The following is a 16,027-nucleotide window of genomic DNA, read 5'->3' as shown; positions in this document are numbered from 1 at the left end:
CTGTATCCTTAGCAACTATGTTAGCATCCTAACTTCCTGAGTTTAAGCCAGGCCTAAGGCAATCCAGCCTGACTACATTTCCCAGGCTCCCTTGCAGCTGGCATGGACACGTGACTATACTCTGAACAATGGGGTGGGAGTGGAAATGGTGGGTTCCAGCTCTGAGTCACCTCCTTACCACAACCCTCTCATAGTGTCCTCATCCCCCATCTTGTGGGGCTCCTCCTCTTTTCTGTACGTGAATGTCAGGCCTAAAGGCAGATGTCAAGCTACTCTCCTCTGTCTCAGGTCTTTGCAACAAAACCAGGGAGTGCTTTCAGGGCAAACCTGGGATTTCTGAGCTCATTTTCACTAGTGTTTACATGAGTCCGAGTCTTTAAGTGGCAGGTTACTTTGCAGCTCCACGACAGACTCGCATGTGACTTGACTCACCGTGGAGTCAACCCATGTCTCCCAAATTATGGCCAAAACTTACCAACACTGGACTCTAACACAGTGGAGACATTAGGTGGTAATTTTCCCCTCCTAATGCCGATTCTGAACGTTCTGTGGAAGCTCAGGGCTTTCACCTTTTTCTGTCTGAAACAGTATAAGCTTTTCCAAAAGACAGTGTATCTGCCATTTACTATTTTGAACATTTTGCAATTTCGTGAAGCCCAAAGGAAAGAAAATCTGATGTCATTTGGGATTACAGCAGCCCAAAGAAACCTTCCTCTTGAGTTATGTGACTCTACAATGTAACAAAGGTAACACATACATTAAACTCCCTGAATCTTCACAATGGCCCCATCTGTCTGACACAATTATTTCCGTTTTACAGATGAAGCAATGAAGCCCACTGAGGCGAGGACTGAACGCAGACAGCCTAGCCCAGGCGTCTCTGCTCTTAGTTGCTGTCTCCCAGGTTGACGTCCTGCCTCTGGCCTTCTTTCACCCATCCCACCCCGCACTACAATTCTGCCTGCCCGCTAGGTTTATTTTTGTCCATCTCATGCCCCCACCCTCCACCAACTATCTAGAACGGCTGCCCTGCCTTCATCTACTGGATTAAACCCAAACCGCTCCCTGGCACCCAAGGCCAGCAAATTCCAACCCACCATCACCCACCTGCCACTGTGCCTGTCCCAGGTGAATCCCCAGGTCCCAGCCGGCCTCCATTGGCTGTTTCCTCCTGCCGGTTTCCCTCCCCGGGCTGCCTTCCCCATGGCCTATTACAGAATTACCAGCAGCGCTTCATCCTCCCAGCGACCCCGAGTTAGGTCTGACTCTTACAGGTGAGGGAACTGGGGCAGGCAGGTGGAGTGGCTCCCCCAGGTTTACCCAGCAGGCTGGAGGTTGGTGGCACCGCTGGGTTTCACACCCAGGTCTCTCCAACTCGTTCTCTCTCTGCAACTATTTAACCCCTTGTTATACTCTGTGCCACACCCCTTGTCACCCCCTGCCCCAGAGGTCATCCCTGTCTCAGCATTCCAAAGCTCTCAAGTCTCTCCAACAGTTCATCAGAACAAGCCACCTGGTTCGGGGCCATCTGCTGTGTCACGTGTGCAGAGGCTGACTGAGGGACTGAGGCTTTAGTTGTGGTTTTCATTAGTATAGAGTTGTAATGGGAATCACGGGAAGAGAGGACTTACCAGTAATTGGTGTCAGGCACTGTCCTAAGGGCTGTGCCTATACCTTCGCTGACAGGAGTGCTCAGGACAGGCTACTCATTCACATTTAAGCAGCACTTACCACATGCTGGGTACCGTTACGCGGTATCTATTTCATCGTCCTGTCAGGTTATGCTATTATGCCCACTTCACACATGAAGAATCGGAGGCAGGCAGATGTGAAATACCTTGCCTGAGGTCACTCAGCTAGAAGTGGTAGAGTTTGCATTTGAACCCAGGTAGTCGGGACCCTGACGCATTAACCACGTGGATTTGGAGCCAGCATGACTAGATAACATTCAGAGTCAGCACCTGTGTGACCTTGGGCAAACAGATCCTCTCATCATGCCTCAGTTTCCTCATCCAAAAAATGGGAGCAGTCTTACCTAACCATAGGAGTTGCCGTGAGATAAACTCAGATAATGACGGTGACTTACATTTACTGAGCACAGGCGCCAGTCTGGGGACTCTAGGTGAATGAACTCAATCCTCTCAAGAAAGGGTTTAGCACAGTGCCTGGCATGTGGCAGGCATACAATAAGTATTAGCAATTATTATTATTATTATTATTATTATTACATGCTCATCCCCATTTTACACATAAAAACTACAGGGAGCCCAAGCCACAGGCTCAGTGGCTAGAGCGACAGTCCTTGGACTAAAGGGTCTCAGGTATGATTATGGTCTAGGGCACATACCTCGGTTGCAGGCCCCAAGCCCCAGTCGGGGCGCATGCAGGGGGCACCAATTGATGTGTTTTTCTCACATCCATGTTTCTCTCTCTCTCTCCACCTCCTTTCTACACTCTCAAAAAAAAAAAAAAAATTAATGGAAAATATCCTCTGATGAGGATTAACAACATAAAAACACTATACAGAGAGTGAAGTAACTAGTCTAAGTCACTCAGCTTCTAATGGTTGGAGCTGCAATTCACACCTGCCTAAACCTGTCTCCAGACCCCTGGCCCTAACATTCCAGATCATTCCATCAGAGAAGGACTGTACTTCTCCTCACAGACCCTGCGCACCCACGATGTCTAGCAGAGGGCAGACGCTTACAAACGACCTGTTAAATCCACAGCAAGGCCCCTTACCCAGCAGGCACCACCCTGACGGCCCCCACTCCACGTGGGCCAGGAGTGCACGTGGTTACCTGTCAGGAAGGGCAGAAGCTCACTGCGGGTCCTCTCCACCCCAAGGGCCAAGGCGATGGTGGACAGCTTCTTGATGCTGTTGAGGCGAAGCTAATGAGAACAAGAAAAGGAGGGGAGACTGTGAGCAAGCCCAGCGGTAAGAGAGTCCGACAGCACCTGAAACTAAGTGTGCGTGAAGACGCCAAATAATAACTTGGCAAACACCTACCAAGTGCCTCTGTGACCTTGAGTCGTGAAGTTAGCATGGGAGCAACCCCTCAGCAAAGCAGCTTTGGGGTCTCACTGAGGCGATGCCCGCTCAGTGGCCCTTTCCAATTCTGTGGAAAACCCACCTGGCCTCGCCCCACCCCCCAGCCCTCCACTTTCGTCCCCTCTCGCACTGGGCACTGCCAAGCACACTACACATCACACCGTTTTTAACAGCAGCAGCCACGTCACAGTGCACTTACTCTGTGCCGTCCCACACTCAGTCTTTTAACTCTGACCATGGCCCTGAGGTCAGAGGTTTACAAGCTCAATTCTATAGAGCGGAAACGGGCTCAGGGAGCAAGTACCTTCAAAGGGTCACCCAGCTCAGATGGCACGGAGCAAGGAATGAAACCCAGGACTGTGGGCTGACAGTGATGATAACAGAATAAACAGCACCATAAAAACATTGCTATAAAAACAGGAGTAGCGTTAGCAGTAGTAATAATACCACGAGTGTAACAGGCTGAATAGTGGCCCCAGAAAGACATGTCCAGTGCTGGCCCGTGTAGTTGTGAATGTGAAGCTAGGGAGCCCTTGTGAAATAAGAGAAACCTATCCCCCAGCTCCTGGCACGGAGCTCCTAAAGCCTGGTAATTTCCTGAGTGATCAGTGCGCCTTTTGTTCTAATGAGGTGACGGTGGGTGGGCTCCTGGATGGGGACTGATCACCAGAAAGACCAAGCCACGATTAGAACCTTGGACCTTTCAGCCACACCCTCCATTCTCCAGAGAGGGATGGAGACTGAGTTAATGATCATGCCTACACAATGAAGCCTCCATATAAATCCCCAATAGTAGGAGTTTTGGGGAGCTTCCGAGGGGGTGAACACCTCCAAGCACCAGAAGGATGACACACCCCAACTCCACAGGGACAGAAGCTCCCACACTCTGGGCCTTCCAGACCTCGGGCCTATGTACCTTTGCATGTGACCGCTCATCTGCATCCTTGACCACAGAAGACATTGGTAAATGTGTTTCCCTGAGATCGGTGTGCTGTTCTAGCCAATCATCAAACCCAAGGAGGGTGTCAGGGAACCTCCAATTTGTAGCCACGTCCGGCAGAAGTTGTGGGTAACCTGAGGACTTGCCATGGGCCTCTCAAGTGTGTGTGCATGTGTGGGGGGCAGTCTCATGGGACTGAGCCCTTGGCCTGTGTGATCTAACTGGTTAGTGTCAGCACTGAATTGAACTGAACTGAATATGAATAGCAGGGCTACCAGCTGGTGACACAGAGAGTGGCTGGGTGTGGGGAGCTCCCCCTGTATCTGGTGTCAGAAGTGTTGAGCGTGACAGTGTGAGAGAGTCAAGGAGATACACAGGAAGAGCGAGTTTTCTCTGCAGAGGCCTAAGCCCAATGACAGTGTCCTTAGAAAAGGAGACACAGAGACACAGAGAGGGAAAGGCCAGGTGAAGACAGAGGAAGATGCGCCCACAAGCCAAGGAATGTCGAGTTGCCAGCAGCCACCAGAAGCTAGGAGAGGGGCTTGAGTTTCCTCGGAGACTCCAGTTGGGACCTCATGGAATCCTCTGGATGCAAGAAGGTACGCAGGACTGACACCCCCGTTCCCCACTGTGCGAAGAGGCTTGGAGAGGCGGAGGCACCGGCTAAGTGAGCACTGAGAGAGTGGGGACTCCGAGCTAGCTGTGATGGCCCGGCTGGCTGTGAACTCCTCCCCCTTGTTTCTCCATCTTGACAAAGGGGTCTCCCCTCCCTGGCTCACAGTGCCATCGCCAGAATGCAATGAGATCACGTGTGTGACAGGGAAGGGGACACACTCACGAGTGAGCCACTGCCAGGTACAAGTGGGAACTCTCTTCCTGGAAGGAGAAGCAGGGCAAGAAGGGACCGGGCTCCTCAGCCTGTCCTTTCCTGGGCCCAACGGGACTGTGGAGAGGTGTGCCAGTGACACATCAAGTAAGTTCCCTTTAAAAAGCCCTTAGGGCCGAGACCGGTTTGGCTCAGTGGATAGAGCGTCGGCCTGCGGACTCAAGGGTCTCAGGTTCGATTCCGGTCAAGGGCATGTACCTTGGTTGCGGGCACATCCCCGGTAGGGGGTGTGCAAGAGGCAGCTGATCGATGTTTCTAACTCTCTATCCCTCTCTCTTCCTCTCTGTAAAAAATCAATAAAATATATTTAAAAAAATAAATAAATAAATAAAATAAAAAGCCCTTAGGGCCGGCTGGCATGGCTCAGTGGCTGAGCGTCAATCTATGTATGAACCAGAAGGTCATGGGTTCGATTTGCGGTCAGGGCACATGCCTGGGTTGTGGGCTCAATCACAGCCAATCAATGATTCTCATCACTGATGTTTCTATCTCTCTCCCTCTCCTTTCCTCTCTGAAATCAATAAACATATATTTTAAAAATAAAAATCCCTTTGGGATCACTGACAATGAGGAGGATCTGATGAAATGCTAAGGTGGCCTCCCCTCAGAAACACCCCCCCCACACACACACACATTTTTGATACGTCACTAGGTTTTTTGGACTACCTGGGCCTTGAGGGGGTCCAAAAACTCACCTTCCTGACGGTAAAAGGACCTCGATGAGATTAAGTATTACAAGGTCTGCAACTAATTTTCAGCCAAAAAATAAAACCAAGAGATTTTTTAAAACCTGAACATGGTGAACACTAACAGCGAATCTGGCTGCTAAGTATATGACACTCACTGCACTAGCTCCGAAGTCAGAGGCTCTCTGTAAATATCCCTCAAGGAGTTTCAGCTTTGCGGGCCACAGGGTCTCTGCCCCAACTACCTGACTACGTCCTTGCAGCACAAAAGCAGCCGCAGAACCAGACATGTAAACAAACGGGCATGACTGTGTTCCAATAAAAGTTTATTTGCAAAAGGAGACAGCGGGCTGGATCTGGCCTGCAGGCTGCAGTTGCTGGCCCCTGCACTAGTCTTTCGGTGTTCTGTAAGTTTGAAGTCTTCCATAATAAAATGTCAGGGGGAGGGTGACTCAGTTGCCTATTTCTTTCCTTTGTCACCTTCAAGCTGGGTCTCTGGGTTCTTCTGACAGCTGGGCTATGGGGAAACGTACACTTGAGCCAGGGCCACCCCCTGAGGACAGTGAGGAGTGCCAGAGAATATCATCATAAGGCCAGTAACAAGCAAGAGCGGCTAACAATTACCGGAAGTTTACTATGTGCTTGGCAGCAATCAAGGACTTGGCTTGGATCATTAACATGCTCAATCCTTACAACTCCGCTCTGAGGTGGGTATTATTACTAGAATCCTCCTTTTAGAGGGGAGGCCGCTGATCCACAGTGAAGCTGTCACTTGCTGGAAAGCAGCAGAGCCAGGACCAAAAGCCAGGTGCCCTGACTCAAAATCTCAACATCATGCTGTCACTTGGGAAGATGCCCAAGGGGTGGGGCCATGAGAACCGGGCCGTGCCTGTCACGGTGCAGAGCCCCCTTCCTTCCACTGCCCTCCTTGGAGATTCCAGCTTGGGTTTCATGGAGAACACCTGCTCTTCCTTCAGCGAAGACAGCACCATAAACGCTTACGAAAGGCAGCGCCGGGTGACGCTTTGGAGCCTCACTGCCTGTGTTCCAGGCTAAGCTGCTCTGCATATTAGCTGTAGGATCTGGGGCCACACTTTATACCTTTCTGAGCCTCAATTTTCTCACCTGTGAAATGGGATTATAATACCCACCCTCAGAAAGTTACTGTGAGTACAAAGTTACATTCTACTGGGAATACCTTAGCACCAGACATCGATCAGTAAGGGCAGCGTCCTGGTTTTGTTTGGGCTCCAAAAAGGGCACGAGTGGCAGGTGCCTAGCTTTCCACCAAGGTCTCTTTTCCCTTCTCCCATAGTGACAGAATAAAGACAGAAAAGAAAAAAAAAAGACAGCAAATATTTCCATAGTACTTACTATGTGCCAGACACTGTTCCTGGTGTGCCAATGTTTAAACTCATTTTATCCTCAAAACAACTGCGAGGTAAACATAGGGTCACCCATTTTATGGCAGAGAAAAGGAAGGCACAGCCAGGTTAAGAAACCTCACACACTCGCAGGTGGCAGAACTGGGATCGGAACCCTAGCCAGCTGGCTCTTAACCAGTAACCACCAACAATCTGTATTTCTGGTGTGTGTTTTTTAACGAGGGAGGGACAGGGGTGCGGGGGTGCGGGGCGCTCCCATAAACCCCTTTAGTAGGTCTAATGACGACCACAATTTTGAACTAGAAGTGAGCATAAACTCTAGAAGTATCTGCAACGGTTGAAATGAGCTAGGAACAGTGTCATGATTTCCACTGGTGACAGAGTCACAGGTTTGCTAACACTACTTACAACATGCTCTTGTAATACCAGAGTTCATAATAGAAGTTAAATCTGAATTAGAGTTTAGTGAAAATAAAGATGTTACTCTTCTCATCCAAATGCATGGACCTGCCCTGGGAATACAGATGGGAGCTCCTACCCAGGCTATGCTGCTGCTCCTTAACCCTTGCTTTTCAGCTGCGCACATGACCCCCACTCCACCCCACCCCCAAGAAAAGACATTTCCAAATCACCTTTGCATCTGGATGTTACCATGAGATTAACGTCTGGCCAATGAAATCCAAGTGGGACTTCTAGGGAGTGTCCTTATGGGGAGACTGGGTGACAGCCTTTTCCCCTCCTTTCTGTCAGGAATGGAGCTATGATGGCTGGGGCTTTAGCAGTCATCTTGAGACCTTGAGGTAACCTGGGGGTGGGGAGGGCAGAATGGAGGACATGCAAGCCTGACATCCTAACACCACAGAGTACCATTTCGGATTGGCTTGCCACCAGACTTTTTTTTTTCTTCCCCACAGAGGAAGGGAGAGGGAGAGAGAGAAACATCAATGTGAGAGAGAGTCACTGATCAGCTGCCTCCTGCACGCCCCACACTGGGGATCAAGTTCACAACCCGGGCATGTGCCCTGACCAGCAATCGAACTGTGACCTCCTGGTCCATAGGTCCATACTCAACCACTGGGCCACGCCGGTCAGGCGCCACCAGACTTTGTGATCATGAGTCAGAAATAAACTTCAAGCTGATTTAAGCCTCATTTATTTAGCGTTTTCCTATTACTTACAGCCAAACCTAATTCCATCTAGCTCAGCACATGACCTAGTTCTGGACAGAGACATTAAGAGCAAGTCGGCCGAAGAGCTTCCAGGAAAGATGTTCCCCCGTGACAAAAGGGCGGACACGGGCACCTCTGCCCTAGAATGGCCCCTGCTATTAGCGAGGACTTACTGAAAGCAGATGCTGTGACACACTTATGACCACAGGAAGCAGGTGAAAGGGGCACACTCTGACCCAATTAAGTAATATCCTTGTTAGTAATAACAGGGGAAAATGAACTTTACTTGTTTCCGTGACCATGGTTGGGTTCCCTGTAACATTTCTGATATAGAGTAGCTATTAATATCACGAAGAAACCTGACCATTTAAAGAGTGCTTGCTATGTATGAAGCTCAGGACTTTACACATGTTCTCTCTTCATACCACCTTTGTGTTTATTTTACAGTGGAGGAAACTAAGGCACAGAGAGGGAACGCAGGTCACCTAGTGAACTTGTGACAGAGCCTGGAACATGAACCCGTGTTCCTCATCACCATTTTACCAACTTCCTTTCTGGTTTAAACTTTCAGAGGGCGACTTATTTCTAGTCCTGTTTCACCGAGTGCCCAGGCACTCTATAAAAAGGCGTGGGAGCCTGTCACGCCGTTTCTAAGATGTGGACACGGCATGCTATTGCAACGTCTTACACAGCGGCTAGTAACTGTGTGTCTTTACTAATCATTTAATCCTCACAATAACCTGGCCTAGTGTGTCGTCTACCCTTTTCTCCCATTTAACAAGAAAATCAAGGCCCAGGAGGGTTGAGTAACTCATAATGTGGCCAGACCCCGGTCTGCCTCCTCCCACGGAACTGCCTCCTGTGCATCACCTCCAGGCCCAGACTTTCCTTCAGGGATGGAGCAAGGGACACAGCCAAGAATGCATCAGCCTCTGGCAGGTGGAAGAGGCAAGAAAACAGATTCTCCCCTACAGACTCCAGACTCCAGACAGGAAGCAGCCCCGGCCACACCTACATGACAGCCCAGTGAGGCCCATCAGACTTCTGACTCCCAGAACGCTAAGGTAAGTCACTGGAGTCCTTTTAGGCCACTCAGTTTGCCTCTGGTGTTTCCTGGACCAGGGCTTCTCTGTCTCACCACTGTGGACATTTGGGGCAGACAATTCTTTGCTGTGGGGGCTGTCCTGGGACCTGTAGGAGGCGTAGCAGCTTTCCTGACCTCTAGTCACCAGAATCCAGTAACACGCCCCAGTTGTGACCATGCAAAATAGTCTCCAGACTTCACCAAATGCCCCGGGTGGGCAAAACCAGTCATGACCTGCCTGCTCTCTCCTCCTGGCAGGCTCTTCCCCAGCTTCCTCTGGGAGCCGTGTCCTTCGGGTCCCCTCTTAAAGTCTGCATCCTCACAGGGGCCTCCCCTGACTGCCCACTGTGCCTGCTGTGTACTCTGCCCGGACAGCCTCGCGGCTCCTTCCCCGGCCTCCTCCTTCGGGTCTTTGCTCCAACGTCACCTTCTCAGCAAGGCCTTTCTTCATCCCTCTTGAAAACTGCACTCCCAACCCCTCTCCATTTTTCTCCTTAGCACTTACCCCCATCTAACGGATAGCACATTTTACAGATTTATCGTGTTGTTCGTGTCCGTTTCCCCTCACTACAAGGTAAGCTCCGAGAGGCCAGGAGTCTGTCTGGTTCCCTGTGCCTAGAACAGTGCCCTACACAGAGTAGAGCCCCCCCCCCCCCCCGCAAAAAAAATATTCACTGAGTCATTAGCACAACATCCTACTGTTTCCTTCCCATCACATCTCACATGTGTCATTAATGTATTCAGCTGTTTCACCTGCCTCTTGTGTAACAACTGATGTCACCACCAGATCCTCAGCACCGCACCTGACATGCGGCAGGTGTCCCGTGAACACAGGAGGCTCACCCAGCGGCCCTAGGACTAGACAATGAGCTCCACTGGAGAGAAGAGGAAAGCAGGGCTCGGTGTCCATGGCTAAGAGGAAGAGCCGGCTGGCGGCACAGCCCACCGCCTGTGTAATTCCAGAACCTCAGCGAGCGGCTGGGGCCCAGGAAGACAGGCTCAATCTCGTAAAACAGGGAAACTGAGGCCCAGAGGGCGGATGGGACCGCTTCGGCGCCCACGCTCAATAATTGGAGCTGACCTTTATGGGGCTCTTTACAAGGGACCAGGCACCGTTCCGTTACAGTTGTATTAACTCGTTCAGTCCCTCGCCACCCCGCCGGGAGGCCGGGACTCTGATTGATTATGATTGATTATTAGCCTCCACTTTTAGGGAAAGCAGAGTCGCCCGGAGCAAGGGAAGTAATCTGCCCCAAAGGTCACGCGGCGGGTGGGAGGTGGACCTGGGTGGGCAAACCGTGACCTCCTCTCAGTCCCTCGCCAGCCGGGCTCAGCGACCTGAGCCTCCCGGTCCCACTCACCACGACTGCCAGCCCGTTTGGTAAACTGCCCACGCCCCGGGCAACGGGAGGGTCCCAGAGGCCGGGCGGGATTCCTCCTCTTTCATTCGTTCCTAAATTTAGCAAGTGCCCCCTTAAAGGTGGGGTGTCTTCGCAAGCTTCCCTCAACAATAATAATAATAATAATAATAGAAACACAGAACCGGCAAAGAGGGAAGACATTGGGAAGACAGCCTTCACCTCTCAGTCCCGATTTGGGGAGCTGACCCCACAGCGCCGAGGCCCAGTCGCCGAAACCCAGATGGAGAAAAAAACCTATCCGGGTCGGAACAATCAGGTGGCCCTCCCCCACTGGGACCCAAACCCACAGGATCATTCAGCAGCCGCCGCCAAGCCCCGAGCCCTCCCCTGACCCCCAACCCAGCCGCCGACCCCCTGGCGGGCCGCGGCCACCTCGGCCCCCGGCAGCCGCGCGCACTAGGGCAGGCCCGGGACCCTCCGGGTGTGCCCTCGCTCCCGCCCTCCGCTGGGCCCACCCCCAATCCCGGGCGCCGTCTCATCGATTCCGGGCGCCCGGACAGATAAGAGCTGGGTGCTGATTGGCCGCCTCCCCCTTCCGCCACTCCCAGCGAACACCAAGCCTTCTCCGCGAGGGTCGCCCGTGCCCCCTGGTCCCCCATCCCGCCTCCCCCGAGTCTCCCGTGGCCTCCGGACCTGAACATCCTCATTGCGGAGCTCGTCTATGAGCACCGCGATGGGGTAGAGAGAGTCGTCGCCATCGGCCGCCGCCATCTTGGCTCCGTCCCGTTCCTGTCAGACTGCGACCAGCGCTGTGCTGAATCCGGGCTGGGAGGGGCACAGCCGGGAGGAGGAGGAAAGGCGAGCGTGGGGGCGCACGAGCCACTTTACAGGGGCTGCCCTTCGGTCATTGCCCGCCCCACGCTGGGCCCAGCCCGAGTTTCTTTGGTCCGGACAAACGAAGTCCCCGCCCACTTCCGATTCTCTATTGGTCGAAGGCCTGCCAGAGCAGGGGGTAAAAAGCGGAAGTGCGTGGTATCTCAGCGACCAACATTGTACCCGCCTACGTCGCTACTAACAACGGCCGAGACGAGCAGTTGTTTTAGCCAATGAGGGGCAGGATTGGGAGGAGTCGAAGGCTGCCCTTCTGCCAGTCCTGCAGAAAGCTTCTGCGCCTGCGTCACTAGGAATGCATGACGTCATGTGGGGAGCTGAGACCGTCTGCAGGTTTTGGCTTGTGAGGTCGCTGCTTCGTAGGCTGGCGGGCGGACCACCCGCGTCTTTGTGTCACAGGAGGAGACTGTGAGTTTTTGATTTATGCCTTGTTATGCCGAGGCCCAGAGAAGGGTGGCGACTTGCCTTAGTGTCTGGATTAAAAATCAAGCCCCTGGGGACCCTTGCATCTGATTCCTGAACCCTCTCTAGGCACATCTGCCTCCCCTCTTGTAACACTTGGGCGCTCCTGGAAACTTAGAACCGTCTGAGCAGCAAACACGTCGTGCTTTTTTTTTTTTTTTAATTCATTTTATTTATTTTTTCTTTATTAAGGTATTACATATGTGTCCTTATCGCCCCATTGCCCACCCATCTCCCCCACTCCCATCGTGCTTTTTCATGCCAGCAAGCCTTGCCCAAACCGTGCCTCCTACTTAAGAGAGCTTTCCCTATTCAATTCTCAGATCTTGACAAAAATGTCTCTCCTACATAACCGAAAAAAAAAAAAAAAATGTCTCTCCTTCCCTCCGCCCCTTCCCGGTCTCACCTCAAGCCCCAGAGCCAAATAATCCCGCCTCTTTCTGTCTTTCAAAAATCCCAGCCCTGGAGCTTCAGCTGTGACTGTGCCTTTAAGCCTGTCTCCTTTCACAGATTGGGAGCAGGGACAACACAGCGCCCCAGCCTGCACTTTTAGGTGCACTTTTAGGACCACACTCACTGAGGGAGTTGGGAGATGGGGAGGAGAGGCCTGGGGTACCCCTTCCCCTTTATTCTGACACTTGAAGGGCAATCTGGAGTAGGGCTCCTGGACAGGTCTGAATAGCTCAAGCATCTTTTCCAAAAAACCTCTACCCAGCCCTAGCTGGTTTGGCTCAGAGGATAGAGGTCTGCCTGCGGACCAAAGGGTCCCGGGTTCAATTCCTGTCAAGAGCACATGCCTGGGCTGAGGACACCATCCCCAGTGTGGCAGCCAATCAATCATTCTCTCTCATCATTGATGTTTCCATATCTCTCTCTCCCTCTCCCTTCCTCTCTGAAATCAATAAAGATATATTTAATGTGTATATATTAAAGAAAATGTTAATATATATTAAAAGAAAAAGAAAAAACCTCTACCCAGTCTAGTTAGGAAACTCCCAATAAAGGGGGGGGGGGCTTGCATAATTCAATCCTTGACCTCTATATTGCCAGGATCACCCCCAACTCAGGAGCTCATTGAGACTATGGTTCTTCATAGCTAAGGATGCACTTTACATATCTTAACATTTGTCAATTATATCACAATAAAGCTGAACAAAAAGGTCACAGGTGTGCCATGCAGAGGTAGCCTCTGCATCAGAAACAGGGTTAATCAGCACCTTGATTCTGGTCAGACTCTCCAAGAACAGGCCCTTACCATTGGCATCTAAATGAGTGACCCAGCCCTGACCGGTTTGGCTCAGTGGATAGAGTATCGGCCTGTGGACTGAAGGGTCCCAGGTTCGATTCCTGTCAAGGGCATGTACCTTGGTTGCGGGCACATCCCCAGTTAGGAGGTGTGCAGGAGGAGGCAGCTGATGTTTCTCTCTTATCGATGTTTCTAACTCTCTTTCCCTCTCCATTCCTCTCTGTAAAAAAATAAACAAAACAAAAAAAGTGAGTGACCCAGACAATTATTACAGAACTGCAATCAGTTTCCACCGTTCATGGCCCCAAAATGGGGTGCCCTTAATCTGCCAGTTTTCCAAGTGGCACACTAAACAACTAGGCCACTGGCAGCCGTCCAGGTACCTGAGAACTGACCGGTGACGGGAACAACCACATCTGATTTCAGTTCTGCACAGGTGGCATTGAGACTGAACAGCCCCAGGGCCCACAGGATACCAGCAGGTTTCAGCTTAAACCACCAGTGAACCAAGGCCCTGCACTTAGGGGAATCAGAGGATTGGGGTTCCCAGTGCCAGTGGCTTTGGCTAAAGTGCGGAGCTTAAAATTTCCTCCATAAGGGCCAGGTACCACATGTTCCTGTAAAGTCAAGGTGTTGCTGGGCCAGTGTAGCTTCACTTTTTTTTCAATATGTTTCGTTTTTTTTAATTGATTTTTAGAGAGAGAGGAAGGGAGAGGGATACAGAGATAGAAACATCAATGGGAGCCTGACTGGTGTGGCTCAGTGGTTGAGCATCGACCTATGAACCAGGAGGTCACCGTTCAATTCCTGGTCAGGGCACATGCCTGGGTTGTGGGCTCAATCCCCGGTGTGGTGTGTGCAGGAGGCAGCCGATCAATGATTCTCTCTCATCACTGATGTTTCTATCTCTCTCCCTTTCCCTTTCTCTCTGAAATCAATTTTTTAAAAAAGTGTTCTAGTTGCCCTGGCTGGTGTTGCTCAATGGTTAGAGTGTTGGCCTGCACACTGAAGGGTCTCTGGTTTGATTCCCAGTTAAAGGTACTTACCTAGGTTTGCTCCCCACCCCTGCAGGGAGCGTGCTGGAGGCAACCAGTCTATGTGTGTCTGGCCCATAGATGTTTCTTTCTCTTTTCCCCCCTCCTCCTTCTCCCTCCCTTCCACTCTCTCTGAAAAAGCAATGGAGCCCTAACCGGTTTGACTCAGTGGATAGAGCGTCAGCCTGTGGACTCAAGGGTCCCAGGTTCGATTCCTGTCAAGGGCATGTACCTTGGTTGCGGGCACATCCCCAAGTAGGGGGTCTGCAGGAGGCAGCTGGTGGATGTTTCTCTCTCATCGATGTTTCTAACTCTCTATCCCTCTCCCTTCCTCTCTGTAAAAAAATCAATAAAACATATTTAAAATAAATAAAATATATATACATTTTTAAAAGCAAGGGAAAAGTATCCTCAGGGAGGATTAACCATAAAAGAGCGTACCTGTTGGTTGTGTCAGGGTGGCCCTGAGTTCATACACTAAGTGGGTTCTAAGGGGAGGCTACTCCCTTTGCCAGAGGCGCTAAATCACAGAATCATCCCAGAGACGTGGAGCTCTCTCCCATATCCCAGGGGTCTATGCGGGGCTGGGCCTCCTGTGGATAAAGGGGAGTCAAAGCCACAACAGATGTTCCTTCTCTGCGGGAAGGACAGAGCTCGGTACATCTGCCCTAGAGTCCCCATCCACTGCCATTGGAAAAACAACACTCTGGCCCGAGCTGGTTGGGCTCAGTGGATGGAGCCTCGGCCTGCAGAACAAAGGGTCCCGGGTTTGATTCCAGCCAAGGGCACGTACCTTGGTTGCAGGCTCCTCCCCAGCCCAGGGCCTGGTCGGGGCATGTGCAGAAGGCAAACAATCGATATGTTTCTCTCACATTGATGTTTCTCTCTGTCTTTCCCTCTCTTTTCCATTCTCTCTAAAAATCGATGGAAAAATATTTTCAACAACAACAACAAAAAACCACTCTCCATATGGTCAGGTTGCAGTAGTCACCCCTGGCAGAGAGGTGATGACCCCTTAGACATGGCTCTGGAGACTGAGGCCTCTAACTTGCCAACAAAGAGAATATCATGCCCTGGCTGGTGTGGCTCAGTTGGTTGGGCATCACCCTGTGCACCAAAGGGTTGGTGGTTTGACTTGAAGTCAGGGCACATGCCCAGGTTTCAGACTTGATCCCCTGGTGGCGGGCATGCTTGGGAGGCGATCAGTGTTCCACCCTCACATCAATGTTTCTCTCTCTCTCCCTCTCCCTCCACTCTCTCTGAAAAACACACACAAATCAATAAAAACATTTTTTAAAATATTTTTTAAAGAGAGACTATCATTTAGATAATGAAAACTGTGTATATCAGGGGTTAGTGGCACTTGATCTAAAAACCTCACCTAGCCAAAACCGGTTTGGCTCAGTGGACAGAGCGTCGGCCTACAGACTGAAAGGTCCCAGGTTCGATTCCAGTCAAGGGCATGTACCTTGGTTGCGGGCACATCCCCAGTGGGGGGTGTGCAGGAGGCAGCTGATCGATGTTTCTCTCTCATTGATGTTTCTAACTCTCTATCCCTCTCTCTTCCCCTCTATAAAAAATCAATAAAATATATTTAAAAAAAAACAGTTTTCCTCCTTTAAATAAAATAAATAAAAATAAAAACCTCACCTAACCTACAACAACAGACAGGGTCGTTTGTCTCCTTAATCCTATTCTACTTAACACTGCTCTACTGATCTCACCCTGGTGCTTAGGGGATGGGGAAGCACACACATATCACCCATATTTCCTATTATATTCTGATGTCGAAAAACAAAAGAATGTTGCCTTTTGCCAAGGGGTCCTACTA

At 50.9% G+C, this 16,027-nt stretch overlaps 1 protein-coding gene across 1 annotated transcript in view; it reads right to left on the bottom strand.

Moving 5' to 3' along the window:
• PPP2R1A (protein phosphatase 2 scaffold subunit Aalpha) overlaps nt 1-11,451 on the bottom strand; it is a 28,970-nt gene extending 17,519 nt beyond the window's left edge. Inside the window, exons 1-2 of the mRNA XM_079800814.1 lie at nt 11,257-11,451; nt 2,802-2,892 (exon numbers count right to left, since the gene is read on the bottom strand). Coding sequence (XP_079656940.1) covers nt 2,802-2,892; nt 11,257-11,334 — 169 coding nt within the window. The 5' untranslated portion in view covers nt 11,335-11,451. The remainder of the gene's footprint in view (nt 1-2,801; nt 2,893-11,256) is intronic.
• Nucleotides 11,452-16,027: the final 4,576 nt, after the last annotated feature.

Source organism: Cnephaeus nilssonii (genome assembly GCF_951640355.1).
Source record: "Cnephaeus nilssonii genome assembly, chromosome: 20".
NCBI lineage: Eukaryota > Metazoa > Chordata > Mammalia > Chiroptera > Vespertilionidae > Cnephaeus > Cnephaeus nilssonii.
Note: the sequence above shows the minus strand (reverse complement) of the source record. Positions and strands in the feature narration are given on the sequence as shown.